The sequence below is a fragment of the Amblyomma maculatum genome, chromosome 2 (genome assembly GCF_055883805.1).
Source record: "Amblyomma maculatum isolate TAMU_Amacu chromosome 2, ASM5588380v1, whole genome shotgun sequence".
In the NCBI taxonomy this organism is placed as follows: Eukaryota; Metazoa; Arthropoda; class Arachnida; order Ixodida; family Ixodidae; genus Amblyomma; species Amblyomma maculatum.
Window position 1 is genome coordinate 226864522 of NC_139345.1, and position 21757 is coordinate 226886278.

Genomic DNA, 21757 nt, shown 5'->3' on the forward strand with positions numbered 1-21757 from the left:
GTGTTTGAACAATGATCTAGAAAATGTGATTGCGTGGTGCAACGATTGGCAGATGTGTATTAATTGTGAGAAAACCGTTTTCATGAGAATTACACACAAGAAAAGTCCTCCCCGTTTTGTGTAGAGTACTAACAACACATCATTATTGGAGGTAACAGAATATAAATATTTGGGCTTATGGATTACTAACAACCTTTCATGGACAAAACACATAGATATGGTTGTAGCTAATTCACTGCGCAAACTTTTTTTCTTGAGGCGCTCACTGAAGTCATCTCCGCATAGTGTCCGCCTATTAACTTACAACTCCCTCATCTGTCCACTGTTAGAATATGCCGTAATTATATGGGACCCTTTCACCTTAACATTCATAAACTTGAGCGCATACAGCATAAGGTCGTTAGGTTTGTATTTAATTCATATGGCCGTGCGTCTGTCAGCGAGCTTGTGAAGCATAGTGGATTACCTTCTGTGACTAAGCGCAATCGTATCTGCCGATTAAAGTTTCTTTTCCAGCTCGTAAAAGGTCATTATAATACAGTCGAACCCGGTTATATCGAACACGGATATCTCGAATTTTGGTTATATCGAACTTTCCTTGAAAATCCCATGTTAAAGTATAGGAAAGCCGCGTCATATATCGAACTCAATTTCACTGGTCGTTCGATATATCGAACTCCGCACCACGCACTGGAAAGTGTGCCTTCCCCAAAGACTATCGCATCACCTTTGGCCGTTTGCCGCGTGACGTTTTCAAGCCACGCGCGGAAGGAATGAGAGGGGACAGTTCTGGACAGCGCCGCGCCCATTCCCCAAAGGCGCGCGCATCTGCAGTTATCGTTTCCCGCGCGCCAACACATGACGTTTGCAAGCCATGTGCGTGGGTCTGCCCATTCTTTTGCCGAGCTATCTCTCTCCTTCAGCACGCGCTACGCATGCGCCAAGCCAGCTCAGCCCGTTTTCAGACAGACGTCAGACGCTTTCTCCAGCGTGTGTTGCGAACCTTCTGCCCGCGGCGGCTGACGTGGCTATGGCACCTGCGAACGTTAAGAAGCGGCAACTCTCTTGGCTTTTTTTTTCTCCGAGAGTAATCCTTTCTTATCGTTGTGCTGTACGCGCGACGCAGCGTAAGATATGGCGGCTGTGGACGTTAAGAAACGGCAGGCTTTTTCTTTTTTTTTTGCGGGAGCTGTTTATCTTTGCATGTATGAATCAACGGAAGCACGCGGTCTGCCGCTGCGATCATGACGCCCGCTCCAAGCGCGGCGTGATAAATCGAACCCGGCTTGTGCAATCAAGCCATCACGGGCACTCTGCCAAGTTCGCTCCCTGTCACCGCAGGAGCTATAAAAAGATAAACGCGCCCTGATGTTATCGCTGCGCAGCATCTGGGCACGCTGCCAAGATATGAGCTGTGGATGCGACGACCGAAACGGAGTGACGCGCGCCATCCACATGCAAGCGAAAACGCTCGCGATTTCTGCCGCAGCGACACAGAAACCTTGTATTGAGCTGTCGCGGTGGCTCCAGCGGCAAGGGGGACGCAGTTCCAACAAGTTTGAAATTTTTTGCTCTGTCGCTGCCGCTTGTCGCTGAGATCGCTCAATCGCTTGCATGTGAGCGAGCTGGTCTTAACGCATTTTTTTTTTTTCAAAATCTCGGGTGAAAAAGTGGAGGGTGGGTTCATTATGCGAGTGGGTTGATTACGCGACACATGGGGTATCGTTTTTTGGCATCGTAAGTGCCGTCATAAGCCGATTTTTGTATATCGAACTATTTCGCGATCCCCTTCGAGTTCGATATATCCGGGTTCGACTGTATTAACACTTCCAATTATATTACTTACTCTTCAGATTATAATACAAGACAAAGGCATGCACTAACAATAACCCCTGCGAATGCGCGAAATAACAGTTTTAAATGTTCTTTCTTTCCAAGGACAATTACGGAATGGAATAAATTTAATAGCGAGACTGTAACTCAGAGTTCTTTACTAATGTTTGAAAAGTGCCTGCAAATTTTATGAATTTGAGTGCGTTTATATGCTTGTACTTCTTTTTGGTTTTCCCACCCTGCTATGATCTGTTCCAGATCGCAGAATCTATAAATAAATAAATAAATAAAAAAAAATAAATAAAGGCCACTGTCATGATTGTAGCTGACTGCATGCTTTCATCGATTCATAGACTCAAGGATGGATGACTCTCGCAAAAAAAAAGAAATAGAGCCGTTTCTTAACATCCACAGCTGCCATAGCTTACGGTGCGCAGCACATTCAGTATGACGACACAAGACGCGCATCGCACGTCACCCACCGCGCACAGAGTGTTCACAACACTCACTGCAGAAAGCGTCCAAAGTTCTGTCTGCGGCTATGGGCTGAGCTGGCTTGTCGGCACATGCACAGTGCCAGGAAAGAGAGAAAGCTTGGCAGAAGAATGGGCACGCCCTTGCGCTTTGCTCTATCGCATTGTTACGAACATCATGGCTGCACTGGCTGCATCTGCTCCGGCCATTGCCAAACTGGTTCCCTCTCGTTCCTTCATGCACATGGCTTGCAAACGATCACCGCAGATGCGCGCCTTTAGGGGAAAAGGCATGGCGCTGCTCTAGACCAGCCATCTTCGAACTGTTCTGCACATGGCTTGAAAACGTTGCGCGGCATACGGCCGAGGGTGATGTGATCGTCTTAGGGAAGGCGCACCTACCATTTTGTGATGCAGACAGAGTTTGATATATCGAACGACCGGTGAAATTGGAGTTCGATATACGACACAGCATTCCTATATTTTTACATGGGATTTTCAGGGGGACATTGTTCGATATAACCAATATTCGAATTATCTCGGTTCGACTGTACCTGGCCTGCTGAATGGAAAGTTCAGGTATTTATCCGTGTGGGCGGGCCTCCTGTACACACTTGTTGCAAAACCTTTTTTTGTTCTTTCAACAACAACGTCAAAGAAGGGAGGCACCTGTCGATGACTTCTTTCATAGTGAACTGGACGCTTTCTTGAAGCGAGTTCAGGAGCCACAGGAACCTTTCGGCATCTTCTCGACAGATGAGGCACAAACAGTCACCAACGTAACGAAGAAACAGCCTTGAGGAGGGTCGAATAATGCGTGATTTTTCTATTGTTTCTCGGGCCAGGTTGACATAAACCACGGATATGGAAGCACCCACTGCTGTCCTAAAGACCCGCCTGCAGAACGTCTTATTCAATGTAAAGTATGTGTTGTTGGACAAGCAGAATTTGATAGGCTGGCACAGATCGTCCGTTTCAACGGGTGTATGTTCCAGCAGAGACAAGTCGTCATTTATTGCCGTTTCCCAACATTCAACTGCGAAGTCCCCCGACACACATGTAAATATGGACTTCACGTCGAAATACACTATGGCGTGGCCGTCATCAAACGCTACCGTCTTTAGTTTTTCCACAACCTGCGCAGTGTCCTTCACGTGTGTGTTGGTTCTTCTGGCTTAGTTGACGACTGTTTCTCCTTCATCCGGTAAGAAGATGCCGAAAGTTTCCTGCGGCATTTGAATTCAGTGCATGAAAGCATCCAGTTCATTATGAAAGAAGTGCCTCCCCTTCCTCGACGCCCCGGTGTGTACAGGAGGCCTAACCAGACAGGTAAATACCTAAATTTTCCATTCACACACCCAATAGGACATAAACAATCGGTTGCCTTTAAATTGTGCCTTCAAGATTTGCTCAAGCCCAGGAAAAACAGGTCGTGAACTGAGCCACATAAGAAAGGACCTTAAAGAAAACAGGTACCCGTCTCAAGTGCCTCATTCGCAAAACCTACATGCTGCACCCCTCTAACTGGAGCAAGAAGAGAAAAGAAAAAGTGTGCCGTCATTTCAAACGTCCAGGGTGTCAGCGAAACCTTATGAAGGATATTCAGTGCCTACGACGTCCAAGTGTCCCATATGCCAGCCAGCAATCTTCGAAACCACAGGCAAAAGACCCGCTGGAGAGGACAAGCTACCCTGGCGTCGTCTAGCACAGCCATCAATTCCGGCGATTTCAGAAGATGATTAAAGGAACACCAGCGTGATGTGAAGAACAAAAAAGTGACTTCAAATGCTCTAGCAGAGCACAATCAAGACACGGGCCACCTGGCTGACTGGGATTCAGCATGGATACTTGAAAGAGAAAAGCTGTTATCTCAAGGGATCATTACACATCCAAATGGCAAACGAAGTGATAAACAGGACGCGGGGAAATCTGCCCGAGATGTACATGCGCTCTGTGTGCAGCACCTTCGCTTCATAACCAACAGCCCATTTTCATTGTGAATAAGGCATCCGTAGTGGTGCCGAAACGACAATGTCTTTATGTTTTGTATGCGTTTCCTCTGTGACCTCTGCGAGTACTGTTTCCCTCTTCTTCTAGTCAAGCACTGCATCTGCATTTCCTAATGTATGCAACAAAATTTCACTGTTTTTGCTTTCGCCGTGTCCTTTTTTCCTGCTGTGGTTCTCGTGTGTGTGACAATCCTACTGTGGCATATGTGTTAGGTTGTGTATGCTTAGACTGGTACAATGTATTGTTTCACTGTACTGTCAAACTGTGCTTGTGTTCACAGGCCTCGTCAGGCTGAAAAGCTTTTTTTGTAAGCTTCCCCTTTCTGTAGAAAGAAAAGAAAAATGTGCACGTCCATAGAGTTTTCTTTAATCTTTGAGAACTTTCTCTCAGACAATCCCTTATAAAACCTTCTGCATGACAACTCTAGAGGAAGAGCTCCCCGAGTGCATGCAATACTAAAAAACAGTGTGGAAGATGGAACACCAACCCACGCTGCATTACATAAACCTCTTATGTCCTGTGACACAATCAATACCAAACGAGGGAAACCTAGTGCAACCAGTTGGCCTTATTAACCTTAATTGTGTCACATGAAGCCAATCGGTGGAGATCAATCACAGTGATCTTCATTACCTAAAGCTTGCTCCACCCACCTCGATGAGGCCCGACTCGAGTAGACCCGTGAGCACCTGGTGCACATGTGGAAACTCCGGCTGTCCCAGGCACAGCAGGCCCAGGGTGCGTGCAGCTTCCTCTCGGCACTGCAACATTGTGCTCTCAACAACTGCACGATCAGTTCCAACCCTGACAAAAGACCCCCACCTTGGCCGCTGCCTTGGTGTTGTGAAGCAGTGCAATGAGGGCATGCACGAGGGAGCCCAGTGTGGCTGGGCCCTGCTGCTGCACCTGCCCTGTGGGCAAAGGCAGGGCAAGCACAGAGCCTAGCTGGCCCAGGGCCATGCACGAGGACAGCGCCAGGGGCCACGAGCCGGCTCCCAGGGACTGCACTGCACAATGACAGAAAAAGCTGATCCATTAAAAATTCTTATCTTAATGCATGTACGCAGCACATCTGACTGCCACAAATGGTGGAATAGTCCAAAGCCATCACCTCTGCGCTGCAGAAATTTTAACACTATGAACAGATATCGCGCATACTACATACAATACACTGAAATAATGGTAGCCATTGTCACCTCATCACTATCAATGGAACCGAACTCAGAGGCTCTCTCAGCATGGAACTGATTATTCACTTTGCATAGTGAAGCATACATTGCAATATACAAATACAGATATACCTATTGAAAATAATGCCCTGACAACTGCTAACATGTGTAAAAAGTACACTTACAAAGTACACTTCAGAAACCTAGAAGAAAAAAGTATTCTTGATGCAAAATGTTTACTTCACATCATAAATGAGTGTCATCTTTTCTCTGATGCAAATATTTTGACCAATTTTTGAACAGCTCTACAATGTAGGACACTAGACAACTATCATCATCATCAGCCTGACTATACCCACTGCAGGGCGAAGGCCTCTCGCATATTTCTCCACTTAACCCGGTTCTGTGCTAGCTGCATCCACTTGACCCCTGCGAACTTCTTAATCTCATCCGCCCACCTAACTTTCTGCCGCCCCCTGCTACGCTTTCCTTTCCTTGGAATCCAGTTTGTTACCCTAAGCGACCATCGGTTATCCTCTCTTCGCACTACATGTCCTGCCCATGTCCATTTCTTCTTAATTTCCACTAAAATGTCGGTAACTTGAGTTATTTCTCTGACCCACTCTGCACGCTTCCTATCTCTTAATGTTACCCCTACCATTTTTCGTTCCATAGCCCTCTGGGTTGTCCTCAACTTAAGTAGAGCTCTCTTGGTTAGCCTCCACGTGATGATGATGATGAAGTGGATTGATAGCCAAAGACTTCCCATACCCAATGACATCCTTCGTTTTCCTCTAAAGGCCTCACATATTATGTCGAGAGTAAATGCTTCATTATTTGACACTGGAACTCATTAAGCTAATCTCAAATTGATATTTATCCATTGCCTAAACTAAAAAATTAAAAACGTCATCGGGTACCTCATTTCTCTTTGAAGAAAATAGTACTAAAGTTATTTGTGTGAACTAAAAAGAAGTTATCAAAACCCTGCGTTAAGACTGTAGAGATCGACCAAAAATATGAAACTGAGAAAATGGCATTTGAAGTTTGACCACATATTATAACTTGAACGATCAGTAGCCTCACTGTGCTATTTCTTACCAAAAATGACATGCTCTTCCCATTTCCAAAACTGTCTTTGGATTTTGAATATGTCAACTAAAACTGAAGCAATCACCATTACCCATGGCCAAGATAGTGTATGCCATTAGGAAATCAGCAAAATTTTGAACATGCAATATTATTTTATTGGTAATTTGCAAAATCTCGACAGAGTGATGTAAATATTCTATCACCCTCTGACCTTTTCAATATGACTGCAGTGATATTAAGTTTGTCATTGTCACTCAATGAGAATGTAGAAAAAAAGCCCAGTAAGGCTGAGTGCAGTGTCCAGAAACAGCACTGTGTCCTCTTTTGGTGTCTATGGCCTTGTCACTACTACGTGACAATATCAAACAAAAATTGATATTTGTATTGGTATTGATATCAAGTGAAAATTGGCCCACCTGCAGTCTTCATTTGAGCTGGAATTTTAACACATCAATATGCCCAGACTGTTTCCCATGCCTGGAAATGTATGTGCAGCTCAAGCGTCAACCTCTTCCAGTGGCCAAAATAAGCATCAAACAAACGGTGGGGCAAACACTACGCACGGAAGGTGTCAGCCAGCAGGGTGACGGCGTCTACGGCCTCCTCGATACCCAGTCCTGCCCGGTAACGATGGCAGAGAGCATGCGCCACCACCAGGAGAGATGACTGCTTCACTTCTGATGGACCCTGCAATTTTTTTTTTTTCCACATAATGTATGAACACACAAGGCTGGGATGTCTTACAGGTGGCATTGTTTGTTTCATGCAGCAGCAAGCAAGCCGCCCACAAGATACAAGATTTTTTTCCATCAAATCTTACCACCTTCTGTACCACCACAGAATGGCCTGGCAAGGACAAAAGGCATAGGGGAGGGTAACACTATGTCCCAACAATGTAATTCAAGCCCAGAGAAATATTTCAGGATCCCTGCGCACTCATCCCATCAAGGGAAGAAGGTGGCCCACAATTATGCCCGAGGCCTCACCGACCAAGCTGCGGTGTCACCCATTTGGCGGACGGCGAGAGAGTCACATTTCATGAGATCACCATGCACTACTGCTTAAGTAGACCCCACACATTTTCCTCACCAAATGCCAAGAGGTTGCGTAAACAACTCCAAACAAACACTTGCCCCAATCCTGCAATATGTGCTCACATATATCCTGGGCTCGCATATACATTCTCCTTCCTGTATACTTTGTGGCCAATACACTACTCTATCCCCTTTCCCTTGGGACCACCCTCGTGCAGGTTTCTAACTCTCGAATCTAGACCAGTGCGAGACCACATTGCTGCCTCAGACACAGATACAGGGTCGTGACAAGAGTCCTAGAGGTCACCGAGCTCCACGAGCCTATGGCCACTTGACGAGGCCCCACATTAGTCTGCTCCAGCTGGCAACAAAAATAAACTTTATCCTCCTCCTTACATGACAAACTTGCTACGTCGGCTATGTGTTAGCTAGAGCATGGATGGACTCGAGCACAGCCTGCACACAGGGGAGCTTTCCTGTCTGCTGCCACTGCCAAATCGTGGCGCTGTGACCCCACTGGTCCTCCACTAGCGGAACAGGGTTTGCTCCGAGATGGCATTTTTAGTGTGCAACAAGCTGAAGCGAAAAACCAGAGGTCTGCATTTACTCAGACGTGATATTCACGTTCATTTTCACCAACGAGACGTCACAGCGACAACATCCCACCTACGTTCCTTCTGCGATGCCAGTCCAGGTCACCGCCTCCAGCTGCCGTTCTTCCTTCATGCAATTCCCAAGTCTGCGCCGGGAAAAGGCGACCCTCGGGGGTAGGGCCGCCGTCAATGAACACTATGACGAACATCCTCTGCTCACCGATTCGATCATACAAACTGACCTCCGACCCTTTGCTCCGACCAATAGTCAGACCACTTTTCGACAATCGCCGAAGCTTTCATCCGACGCCCCATTTCGACGCACTGCACGACCGAGTCTGACGACCTCCCGACGATCATAGAAGCTTACCTTCGATGCCGCAATTCGATGCAACGAACGGCCCATCAGCCCGTCGATCCCTGACACATCGCACTTTGTCGACGGTGAGCAACCTTCCGCCGAGATGCCAATCGTCGTTGATAACCACCACACAACTGCCCTTGTAGATACCGGCGCTGTTTTTGCGTTACGAGTTATGGGCTTGCCACCATTCAGCGAAAAGTCCTGACTCCTTGGCATGGAGCCCCGATAAAGATAGCCGGAGAGCATGTGGCAATGCCGCTCGGAGTATGCGCCATTTGTGTTGATATTCGCCACTTAACTTTCTCGTGTTGCTTCGTTGTGCTAGCAGAGTGCTCCAAAGACCTGATTCTCGGCCTTGATTTTCTTAGGAAAAACAGTGCAATCATTGACCTCCGTGAATTCACGGTGACTTTTTCTACTCACAGCGCAATTTCCGACAACTATACAAAGCACAGCGACGGCTACACAGGCAGGCCAGTTTTCCGAGTGTGCTACGACCATGACACTCTACCTCCACGCACCAGCTTGTTTGTTGCTGTGCAGTGCGACAATCCTCCTTCCCATCAATGCCTCGTGGAAACGAACGTGTATTGTTGAGCCTACAAGTCTGCTTCGCTCGGGAGGTCTTTGCCTTGAGTAACAAGTGAACTGAACTGCTTTTAACGCAGTTTAGCGCCGAATTACCGCCATCGCTTATTTTGACGAAGTCAGTGCGCCCTCTGCCCATTGTGCCCTATCGCTGGTCAACAAAAACCCTCCCAAGAGCCCTGAAAATACTGTTCTAACTGACGTGAATCCTGCTTTGCCTCTTGCCATGACAGCTTTGCCACTTTGCTGTCACTTCCAAGGTGAAACAGACGTCAGTAGCAAAGCATCGCATTATAGTTGATCCCACCGAACGGCCTATCCGCCAACACCCCTACAGAGTGTTGGCTAAGGAGCAAGAGGCTATTCGGGTGCAGGTTGATAAAATGCTCCGCGATGATGTGATTCAGCCATCCACTAGTCCATGGGCCTCGTCAGTTGTGCTGTTCGCCGAAAAGAATGGAACACTCAGATTCTGCGTTGACTACAGGGGCCTCAACAAAATTATGAAAAAGGATGTCTACCCATTGCCTCGAATCGGCATCTCGTTTGACCGACTCTGCCATGCCTGATACTTTTCACTGTTCGATCTACAGAGTGGGTACTGGCAGATCGAAGTCGATGAACGTGATCGAGAGAAGACCGCGTTCATTACTCCTGACGGACTGCACGAATTTAAGGTGCTTCCCTTCGGCTTGTGTTCCGCTCCTGCAACCTTTCAAAGAATGATGGACACTCTCTTAGCCGGCCTGAAATGGCAGACGTGCTTCGTCTACCTTGACGACGTCATTTTCTCTGCAACCTACAAGGAGAATCTCAAACGCTTGACGGCCGTGCTGAATGCCGTGCTGAATGCTCTCACTAAAACCCGAAAAATGCCACTTTGCATTCAAGTTTCAGTTCCACTTTGAATTCCAGTTGAATTCCAACAGCTCTGGGCCACGTCGTGAGCACTGAGGGAATTAGCCCTGATCCAGAGAAGACTCCTACTGTAGCTGCGTTCCCGACCCCCAGTGATAAAAGTTACGTGCGTCGGTTTTTGTGCATATTACAGACAATTTGTGCAAGACTTCTCCTGGATAGCGGAACCACTGACTCGTCTAACAAAGGACAACCAGCCTTTCACCTGGGCCAACAAGCAGCAAAGGGCCTTCGAAGAGATTCGCAAGCACCTCCAAATAACGGCCATACTTGGCCACTTCGACGAGAAGGCCGATGTAGAATTGCATACCGACGCCAGTAACATTGGCCTCAGTGCAGTTTCGTTCAATGGCAAGATGGCGTTGAGCGGGTGATTGCTTACGCCAGCCGCACCCTGTCTCGTTCTGAAGCGAATTATTCTACTGAAAAGGAGTGCGTTGCAGTTGTCTGGGCGATAACAAAATTTCGGTCGTATTTGTATCGTCGGCCGTTTAGAGTGGTCAGCGACCACCACTCACTCTGTTGGTTAGCGAACCTTAAAGATTCTTTGGGCTGGTTAGCCCGCTGGAGTCTCAGTTTACAGGAGTCCAACGTCACTATTGTGTACAAGTCCAGCAAGAAACGACTCTGTTTTTCTTGGCGCTTTCACGATGCCAGATCTCGCTTAACAGCAGTGAGACGGCACCAAACTGTGGCCCTTCATCGATTACCTCGAAGGAACCGCCGCATCACCACCTCGACTTTTCATGCATGGCTTGTAGTCGTTCTGCTTGCGTGACGGCGTCCTCTACAAGAAAAACTACACTTCCACAGACATTCCCAATCTGCTGGTGGTCCCAACCCCGATCTGTACCAACGTTTTGCAGGCATGTCACGACGAGCTTTCTGCCGGACATCTCGGTTTTTCTTGCACCTTGGCACGAATACGACAAAAGTACTACTGGCCTAAGCTTACCACTATTGTTCAACGCTATGTTAAGACATGCTGTGATTGCCAACGTCGGAAGACACCACCTGTCAAGCTGGCCAGCCTGCTGCAGCCTATTCTTCCACCGCGAGTACCTTTTCACCAAGTTGGTACGGACTTGCTCGGGCCATTTCCTACGCCATCATTGGGCAACCAGTATATTATAGTCGCCACATATTATCTTACCGGCTATTGTGAAACGAAAGCTCTTCCCAGCAGCACCTCTACTGATAGTATTGCGAACTTTGTCATCTTTAACCTAGCTCTTTGTCATGGTGCCCCTGAGATCGTTTTAACTGACAGAGGCACGGCATTTACTTCAGCTCTAACCCAGGAAGTGATGCGGCTCAGTGGCACTTGTCATCGCAGATCAACAGCTTGCCATCCTCAGATGAATGGCCTTACTGAGCGACTCAATAAGACCATCGTCGATGTGCTTTCTATGTACGTCGACGAAGACCTTAAGAACTGGGACCAGATACTACCGTCTGCAACACCGCAGACCAGGAAACGACCCGCTTCACACCGTTTCGTTTGGCATACGGTCGCAAAGCCGTTACTATGCTGGACGCAATGCTACTGCCAGATGTTGCCCACCCATCGAATGCCAGTGCTGACCAATTCGTGCAGCATGCTGAGGCCGCTCGCCAGCTGGCTAGACTGAGAGTCCGGACACAGCAAGCTAAAGATGCTCAACATTATAACCTTCGTCACAGGGAGGTGATTTACAACCCTGGCGATCAGGTTTCGGTTTGGACACCTGTTCGCCAGCGGGATCGATCCGAGAAGCTTCTGCGCTACTACTTCGGCCCGTACAAAGTACTGCACAAACTCAGCGACGTCACCTACGAAGTGATCCCGCAAGTAACTGTTCGCTCCTCCCAACGGCAAGCACAATCAGAAGTCGTACACATCTCCAGGATGAAGCCCTTCTACTTCCACTAGATCAAGCTAGTTTTTTTTTTTTTTGCTTCCTGTGACTGCTTTATGTGAACGCGACATCCTCGCCGACTACGGTGCTGCTCGACCTCACCACTCGGCATCAGGACAAGCCTTTTCCACCGGAAGGGGCAATGCCGCAATGTTATTACTGGCGCCGCCATATGGTGAGCGCGGGAGACTGGCACGCGCTCGTCTTCTTCACTCCCGGTGCTTGCTCGCCAGTCGGTTAGCCAGCCATGCCTTCTTTTGCTGGTGCTTTTGCGTAGGTGTAAGTAAATCTGCCTATCCGGTTCTACTGGCTTCTGTGACAATATGCTTGGTCTAGTTCGATAAAACTAGAGGACGATTTCCTCTCTTCACATTTTATAACAGCCAGCTCTGTGAAGAAAATATAGTACCTCGTGTGAAATTCGCTAAGTAAATGAACCCTCCGCAATTCCTTTTTATTTCAGCATCGTGAACCTTGCGAAGAGCAGGCGCGCACCGGCCGCCGCCACAGTAGCGAGCCGCAGGGTCCGGCTTAGGTCCGGTAGGTCCTAAATCACGGTAGAAGAGAGTACAACATGAGCTCCCATTGTATTCGTGGCAAGTGCGCAGGCTGCACAAAAGCAGCTAGAGCTAAGTTACCGGAAATTTGGCAGAAAGATGTGAAAGTTTCATCCCAATAAGTATGAACGGATATGAGAGCAACATTTGTGATCTTAACAAAAGGCTGCTGCTATCATGTGACACTGCAACAGTTCATGGCCAAAAGTAACAGGAGGTGAGCAATGCGCACCCATTGCTGCTGCGCATTTGATTGCGAGATTCCAGTGCTGATAGCCAAGGCAATGCGAGGTAGTATCCACTTCTTGGTGCAGTGGTGGTAGGCAGACCAAGAGTGGGAACATGCATGAAGAAGCAGGTGCCTCTGCAGCCAGCCTAGCTTTTGCAGTGGTCCTGTGATGTAGCCTGCTGTCTGGCTCGGCCGTATGCTTCTCCACCCTCCCCACCTCACTTGCAGATGAGCCCATGGAGGAGGTGCTGATGACACAGTTGCACTATCGGCTCGATCGCAAAATATTTCTTTGTGCAAGGATTATTTCGGTTTCTATTTTGCACTGTCTTTTCAACTCTCCACACAAAAACTGCACATAACAAAAACCTGGATGTGACGAACAATCACGGTTCATATATTTTTTTCAATCTCATTGTAACCAGGTTTAACTGCAACAGTCAGCAATAAACTCAGAAAAAGTTGAAAACGCAGCAAAGGAGAAACTGATAGCTGCACACATTCGACAAAGCACATTATGCTTCTCCATCAGATGAAAAACACAACAAATGGAGAAGAAACATACAAGCACAGGCCCCATTACATTTTGCTAATATGCATACTAGATGAAGAGGGCAGATACGGGCTGGTTGGTACATGCTTAAGAATTGAGTAAAACAGCGCGAGCAGATTGTGCAAAAGAGTGAATGACGATGGAAACACGAAAAGAGGCTGCCAAAAAAAAGCACAAGAAGTTTCTTGACTGTTGCGTATGTGTGCTGTACAAGATCCCGACGTCATGTGGCCATTTCTACATCAGCGAGACAGGACGCTGCATCAATGATAGACTAAGAGAACATGCTAAAGATATAGAGAACAAGTCATCCAGAAACCATCTTGCACAGAATGTAATGACTGCGAAGGGCATCTCAAAGAAACCACCATCATCGCCAGATACAAAGATGAAACCTCCAGGCTTATCTCCGAGGCTTCCAATATAGAAAAGTTAGGAGGCCCCTGTATCAGCAGCCCATCGATAACGTTATACCCTAAGGAATATGACGACTATCTGAATCAGTGACTTGCTTTTTTTCATGTGGTAATGGTGTTTCTCTCTTGTTATTTTTCCTTTATATTGCTGCCTCGCAGGTAATAATAAATCATTTGGCTGCTAGTCAGCGCATGTGTCTGTCGTTCACATGTTTCGTCTCCCCTAGCGCTGTTTTACTCAATTCTTATGCATACTAGATTATTGGTTCCGTCAGCAAACAAAAGTCATTCAGGTGCCACAGAAGATGCGTTTGTTCAAAATCCGTGCCTTTGGGCGCTGAGTAAGTACTCACCTCGGTGGCTCGTATGTCGGTACAGAGTGCTTTGAGGTCTGCACAAAAGACGTCCAGTGGGTGGGCAGCCACCAGCATGCCCACCAACTGGGCAGCACACTCACGCACCGCTTCCTTGCCTGACGAGAGAAGAGCCTGCACACATACACCACTCATCACCAATGGCATATAGGGGGTTTGAACCAATCAGCATGGCATCACCAAAAATAAACACTTTGCACAGGCTGCAAAATGGCTAGCCTTCAGTTCTATGACACTAGTGCTTTGATGCCAACAAAATTTTCCACAAATTAGGGCAAATGCAACCACTTCATGCATGCACACCTCTCTGCCTTTCTCCACTCGCTGAAAAAAAAAAAGAACGCCAGCTTCTAATGTGTAATACCAATACACTATAGCGTAGCAAAAGACGAGGACACAAGAGACGAACACTAGCAGTCCTTGCTAGCAACAGGTGACCTTATGAAGCCTGCATCATCCACATGCATTTGCTTTCAATAGAAGAACTTTAGTTAGGGGTGTGCAAATATTCAAATTTCTCATACTTATTCTATTCATATCCCAAAAAGTGGTACAGATAAACCTCTATGTAATGAACCTCCATGTAGCGAAATTCTTGATATGCAATTTCCTAACACTGCCGCTACTGAAGCGCACCTGTCTGAAAAACTCCATGTAATGAACATATTGCGGTGGTCTACGTTGACAAAACCAACTCACAGCCTCTTAGCTAGCGTTGACATTAAAATTTCACATTAATTCAAATTTCCCATTAATTCCATATTAAAATTACATTACTTGAAGTGATGTCTCTGAAACTACTCAAAGGATGTCAAGCTGCTAGCGTATAAATCTCTCGTGTTACCTCTTCTTGAAAATGGCAATATAATTTGGGATCCGTTTACTTTAGTTAATATAAAGTGGGAAGAGTACAAAAGAAAACTGTCAGATTTATCTTCATTCAATATGGCAAAACGTCGGTTACAGAACTCGGAGATAGAGCAGGTCTGATTGGAGCATCAGTCTCCAGTCTCCTTTGCTCACCCACGGCATCTGTACAGCGTGCAGCCTCATCCACCTCCGCGACGGCCGGTCTGAGCTCCTGGTGACTAACTTCACCAACGAACCCCGGAACCTTTTTCGTGCTACTGCCATCGCGTTTGCTGACTCCTTAGCGCATGTTTCAGAATGCTTTACGTTTGGGGCCGTTAGCACTGTGCAGCCCTAACTTGACCATTTTGATATTAGACCGGATCTCTCGGACACACAGAATCATGAGCTACGTGCCCTCCTACCAGAGTAGAGTACATGTTTTGCGTCCTCATCGAAAGTACAGCAAACGCCTCTCGTGAAGCACCGCATCATTACTCCTGACGACGCCCGCCCTATCCGCCAGCAGCCGTACCGTATCTCAACGACGAAACGTGAAGCGATTCAGACACAAGTTCAGGAGATGCTTTGTGATGGTGTCATACAACCATCCAACAGCCCGTGGTCATCCCCTGTCGTGCTGGTAAAGAAAAAGAATGGGACCCTTCGCTTCTGTGTTGATTATCGAAAGTTGAATGCCACCAATAAAAAAGACGCCTACCCGCTGCCCCGTATCGACGATTCATTCGACAAGCTTCTTCACGCCCAGTACTTCTCCATTGACTTGAAGAGTGGGTACTGGCAGATTGAGATCGATGAGCGGGACCGCGAAAAAACAGCTTTTGTCACCCCAGATGGACTGTACGAGTTCAAAGTGCTGCCTTTTGGCCTATGTTCAGCGCCGGCTACTTCTGCGCGAATGATGGACACCGTTCTCGCCGGCCTCAAATGGCAAACCTGCTTAGTCTATCTCGACGACGTTGTGCTCTGAAACCTTTGAAGAACACCTCGAATGCCTGTGTGCAGTATTAGATGCCCTCCGGTCAGCTCACTTGACGCTCAAGCCCGAGAAGTGCCATTTGGCTACAACGAGTTGAAGTTTCTTGGTCATTTTGTGAGTGCCGCAGGCGTTGGGCCAGATCCCGACAAAACTGCCGCTGTCGCCAATTTTCCCGTCCCTGCCTCGAAGAGGAGTTGGAAACGCTTCCTGGGTCTATGTGCGTACTACCGCCGCGATGAAGCGGCGGTAGTATGCACATTTCTAAGATAGCCGCACCCCTGACCCGCCTCACGCGGGATGATACACAGTTCGTGTGGGCCGCTGAGCAACAGGAGGCTTTTGCGGAGCTGTGCAGACGACTGCAAACTACCCCTGTTCTTGCAAACGTTGATGAAGACGCTCCCACCGAAGCCCGCACTGATGCCAGCAACATCAACCTTGGCGCTGTACTCGTTCAACACCAAGCTGGCGTGGAAAGGGTCATTGCATATGCCAGCCGCACGCTCTCCCGCGCTGAAACAAATTATTCCACTACAGAAAAGGAATGCCTCGCGGTTGTGTGGGCAACTATGAAATTTAGGCCTTACCTCTATGGCCGCGCATTTAAAGTACTGACCACCATTCTTTGTGCTGGCTGGCCAATCGCCGCGATCCATCGGGGCGCCTAGCACGATGAAGCCTTCGCCTCCAAGAATTTGTTTACGCCATTGTGTACAAATCTGGTCAGAAGCACGAAGATGCTGATGAGCTCTCGCAGGCACTCGTCGGATAAGTCGATAATGTCATGGATGACGACAGAGGTTTTCTTAAACTAGTGAATACCTTAGACATAATGACCCAACAGCGAGCTGACTCAGACCTTCGATCTGCCATTGACCACCTGGAGGGTCGCGCTGCTGACGTCCCTCGCCAGTTTGGAAGGAACCTGTCTGCATTCTGTCTTCGGAATGGCGTTTTATTCAAGCACTACACGACCAGCAAATATGCGGTCTAACCAACAAGGTCTTACAAAAGTCTATTACCCTTTAAAAGCACTCATTCAAAACTAGTAAAACGTGGCATCATCATGTCTGCCTGCCTATCTGCCCTGCAAAAATCCTGTACCCACACCATTTCATCCAGTTTTCAGTGTCAAGTTGATTGCCTTCTTTCTGCTGGCTATCCCTGTCATCTCCTCCTCAGCACCTGTGAAAGCCTGCTTCAAAGGCTAAAATCGTCACCTGAAAAAGAAAAAGGATGCTCGGATTCCAAGCCTCCATTTGTCATGCCGTATTTTCATTGCCTTTCCCATAACATCAAGAAGGTAGCGGAAAGGCATGGGATTCGCATTGTTTTTTCGGCGCCCTGCAAACTGAAAAAAGTCTGCCCTCTACTGACTGGTACGAGAAAGGAATCGACCACTTGCAAGAAGAACCACCGGAACAAGTTCACAAAATGAGTTTCCGCAGTTATTTATGAAATTCCTCTGTCATGCAGTCGTTCCTACATAGGCCAGACTGGCCGTTGCTTTAATGAGCGCGCCTTGGAACATAGGCAATCCATCAGCAGCGGCACTGGCAGCAATCTGCCCTTGCATTGTAAGATGGAAAAAACAAAGTTCCTTTCTAAGGCCAAAACAAAAACCGAAAGATAAGTTATCGAGGCTTTTTTCATCTCAAAAATGGGCGATAAGTGCGTTAGCGCGCCTTCTTTATCTCTTTCAAGGCAAGAGATTCACTTCTTAGATGGTCCCATTCGAGCTTTCCATGGGTCATAACCACACGTGGTCTTGTTGACACTGTCATTTGCCATGCGCACGTTGCTTTTTCTTGTCTCTTCGTTTTTTTGTGATACCCGTTATAAGCATTCTGCTTTCGCTAGATAAAGTCAGTTGGAAGTCTGCGCTTTGTGTATGTGTATTCGTGCCTTCTTGCCCCGATGCCTTCGCGCAGTTCTGTTTTGTTATAAGTAGAGATCAGTATAAAACTCCGCGGCTACATTGAGTATCTTGTCCATATTAGTGATGACGTTGCCAGCCTTGTCCCTTATCGCATACATCTGGTTTTTGCCTATGCCCAATTGCTTCTTTACCGCTTTAAGGCTTCCCCCGTTCTTTACAGCATGCTCAATTTTCTCCATGTTATACTTCCTTATATCGGCCACCTTGCGCTTATTGATTAGCTTTGCTATCTCGGCCAATTCGATCTGGTCTGTTGGATTGAAAGCTTTCATATTCTGGCGTTTCTTAATCAAATCTTTCGTCTCCTTAGACAGCTTACCGGTATCCTCTCTAACTATCCTACTGCCTACTTCTACCGCGCACTCAGTAATGATATCTCTGAAATTATTGTTCATTGCTTCTAGGGTAATGTCCTTGTCCTTGGTTAGAGCTGAATATCTATTCTGTAGCGAGATCCTGAACTCTTCTGCCCTCCCCCTCACTGCTAATTCGTTGATGAACTTCTTTTTTTACTAATCTGTTGCGTTCCTTTTTCAGATTTAGGCTAATTCGGGACCTCACCATCCTGTGGTCACTGCATCACACTTTCCCGATTACATCTACATCCTGCATAATGGCGGGGGTTGAACACATTATGAAGTCAATTTCATTTTTAGTCTCCTCGTTAGGACTTTTCCGTGTCCATTTCTGGTTCTTCCGTTTGCTGTAGAAGGTATTCATGATTCGTAAGTTATTGCGCTCTGCAAACTTAACCAGTAACTCCCCCCTGCTATTCCTAGCACAATGCCATAGTCACCTACTGCCTGGTCTCCTGCCTGCTTTTTCCCTACCTTGGCATTGAAGTCGCCCATTAGTACAGTCTTTACTTTTCTCATTGCCGATTCTACATCTTCGTAGAAACTTTCAACTGCCTCGTCATCATAACTATATGTGGGTGCATAGGCCTGTACAACTTTCAGTTTATACCGCTTATTAAGCCTAATTACGATGCCTGCCACCCTCTTATTAATACTGCCGCGAAACCTTCAAAACAGTATTTGTTATTTTTTAACAGCCGCCTGCATACAGGCTTATCACTCTGATTCTGGACCGCATATCAGTTCCGTAATCTTTGTTTGTTAATGCTCGATGTAGCAAGTCACACCTTTATCAGTTTTGTTGTAGCGCAAGATGCACCGAGATCTGTCTCGAAGGTTCCGGCCACTCGGGTGTCTTTCCACAATGTTCCAGCCCGTGCTGGTAGCTGCTTCTGACGTTATCTAGATTGTTCTGTGCAGCCTTTAAATTGAGCGTTGACGAGTGTGACGAGCATTCTTTGTTCGACGATCGACGAGCACATTTTTTTTCTATCGCCGCCACCGAGTTGCTTAGTTCTTTTGCGGGCGCAAGTCAGCCCAAATAAAGAGTTTCTTTAGTGCAATCATCGACCCCTTCATTTTTGTCGTCGACCTCGTCACCACTACGTGACATCTGGTGGAGGTGCTGCCTTTGATCCTTCAAGCGAAGACCCAAGCCGTGTTCCTGTTGTCCTGGAAGACCAGCCTACAGGTCACCGAGCCAGCCGCCGACTTCAAGGCCTACAACCCGAACACGGTCTGCTGCCTGACCCCATTCGATCTCAGAAGGCATCGACGCTGACAATGGCCCAGCCTACAGCCCCGGTTGTTTTCGTCCAACCCCATGAGCCCCCCTGCTTCCATGGACTACCGGATGAAGATGCGGGAGATTGGATGGACCTTTTCAACCGTGTGGCAAATTTCAACGGCTGGAACGAAGCTGCGAAACTCAGGCAGGTCTACTTTGTTCTTCAAGGACATGCCCGAATTTGGTTTGAAAATCATGAGACTTCTTTCAAGGATTGGGAGATATTCAAAGCACAGTTCTTGATGGCCTTTATAAGTTCTGTCCGAAAAGAAAGAGCTCAGGCCCTCCTCCAATCAAAAATTCAACCACCAAACGAGCCCGTCCTGGTCTACATAGAGGAGATGAAACGTTTCGCCGCGCCGACCCTAACATGACCGAAGGTGAGAGACTGAAATTCCTAATGCGAGGAGTTAAAGAGTCGCTTTTTGCGGGGCTTGTCCGGAACCCACCGAAAACTGTGAAGAATTTGAAAGTGAAGCATCGACCATCGAGAAGACGTTGGACACCCGGATGCGCCACTACGAGCGACCACTTCAACCAGACTACTCATGCCACTACCCCAGCGCATCTGCAAGCGGAGAGAACCTTCGGGACCTCATCCGGGAGATCGTGCGAGAGGAGCTCCGCCGAATGCTGCCATCATCGCAACAACCCCAGGTGGCGATGCTCGCGGACGTCGTCCGTGAAGAAGTTTAGCAGACGCTGGGCGTTCCTAAAGCGACGACTCCGACGGCTCCAGTGCATGAATCAGCAGCGATGGACTATGCAGCTGCATTATGTCGTCCTGCACCACGACGCGACCTCCCAAGCCGACGCGACCTCCCAAGCCCTCGTCGCTACCATCCTGCTTCCGAAAGCCGCCCCTTGGTCCCCGCCCGCCAAGCCTACCAACGACCCCCAAGCCCCAGAAAGTGCGACGCCTGGAGGACAGCAAACAACCGACCGCTCTGCTTCCATTGTGGTGAGGCAGGACACATCCTCCGTCACTGCCCGTACAGGCGGATCGGCCTCCGTGGTTTCGCTGTCGATGCCCCACGACCCCGTCCTGGCGAGCGACCACAGGAAATCAACGACTTCCTGCGCAGCGGAGAGCACTCGTCGCCAAGGCGTCTGTCACGCTCTCCATCGCCGTACAATGCCCGATTTGCGTCGTCGGGCCACGGTTATTTATTTATTTATATTTATTTATACACAGTACCTACAGCGCCCTCACAGGGGCATTATTGTAGGGGGGAAACATCATAAATAAGAACAAACATCTAGTACACAATAAATTAGGCAAATGATGCGGTCTACACAGAAAATACAGAAAACCCATGCACTGTGGAAGCAGAAACAAACAAACAAAAAATAAAAACCATTGTAGAAAGGCAAACATACCCTAAACACACACACACGCGCGCACACAGAAAAGCTATATTTTAAAATACAGCACTGCTTAAAGAATAAAGCTTTAGGCATAATCAACTTTGAAAAAAATTTCAAAAAAAAAAAAGAGCAACATAATACACTCGGACAACAATTATTGCACTTATATTGACAGGTGGGTTTGCAAATCGGTCAGAAACGATGTAGGAGGAGCGGTAGCGACCCGCGAAGGGAGACAGTTTCAGTCATGCACTGTTCGTGGGAAAAAACTATATTTGAATATGTTTATACGGCAATTGTATTCGCGTACCTTAAGTGGGTGGTCAGTGCGGGCGGAAATGTAGCTGGGTTCATTAATGTATTTCTCTTTTGGAATTCCAGTTTTATTATTAAGCACATTATAAAAGAAAGAGAGTCTCAAATATTTGCGCCTGTTTTCAAGTAACGGCCATCCCAACTTCTCGCGCAAACCAGAAGAACTTTTTTGGAAATTATAATCGGCAGACACAAACCTAGCAGCCCGTTTCTGAACGCGCTCCAGCTCCTCAATATTCAGTTTTGTATGCGGGTCCCAAACCGCGCAAGCATACTCAAGTATCGGATGTACAGTAGACATGTATAATGTCTCCTTCAGCGTAAGGGGAGCGTCATTAAAGTTACGTCTGAGAAAATTTAATGTGCGGCTGGCTTTAGCAGATATGTAATTTACGTGTGTATTCCATGATAGGTCAGTAGAAAAAAAGACTCCCAAGTACTTATAAGTTGAAACTGTGGATAATTCAGTGCTACCAAGGAAATAGTCTGTTTGGAGGAATTGTTTCTTTTTTGTAAACCGGACCAGATTACATTTGGAGAT

At 47.4% G+C, this 21757-nt stretch overlaps 1 protein-coding gene across 7 annotated transcripts in view; it reads right to left on the reverse strand.

Moving 5' to 3' along the window:
* The window catches only part of LOC146201438 (proteasome adapter and scaffold protein ECM29), a 371995-nt gene that overhangs the window by 179384 nt on the left and 170854 nt on the right, over positions 1-21757 (reverse strand). For all 7 annotated transcript variants that reach the window (XR_014705354.1, XR_014705355.1, XM_084595850.1 and 4 more), the window contains 4 exons: positions 14081-14215; positions 7141-7264; positions 5139-5323; positions 4970-5077 (listed from right to left, as the gene is read on the reverse strand). Coding sequence is in view for 5 of the 7 variants with exons in the window: in XM_084595850.1 (XP_084451976.1) it covers positions 4970-5077; positions 5139-5323; positions 7141-7264; positions 14081-14215 (552 nt within the window). In the remaining 2 variants the exon portion in view is untranslated. The remainder of the gene's footprint in view (positions 1-4969; positions 5078-5138; positions 5324-7140; positions 7265-14080; positions 14216-21757) is intronic.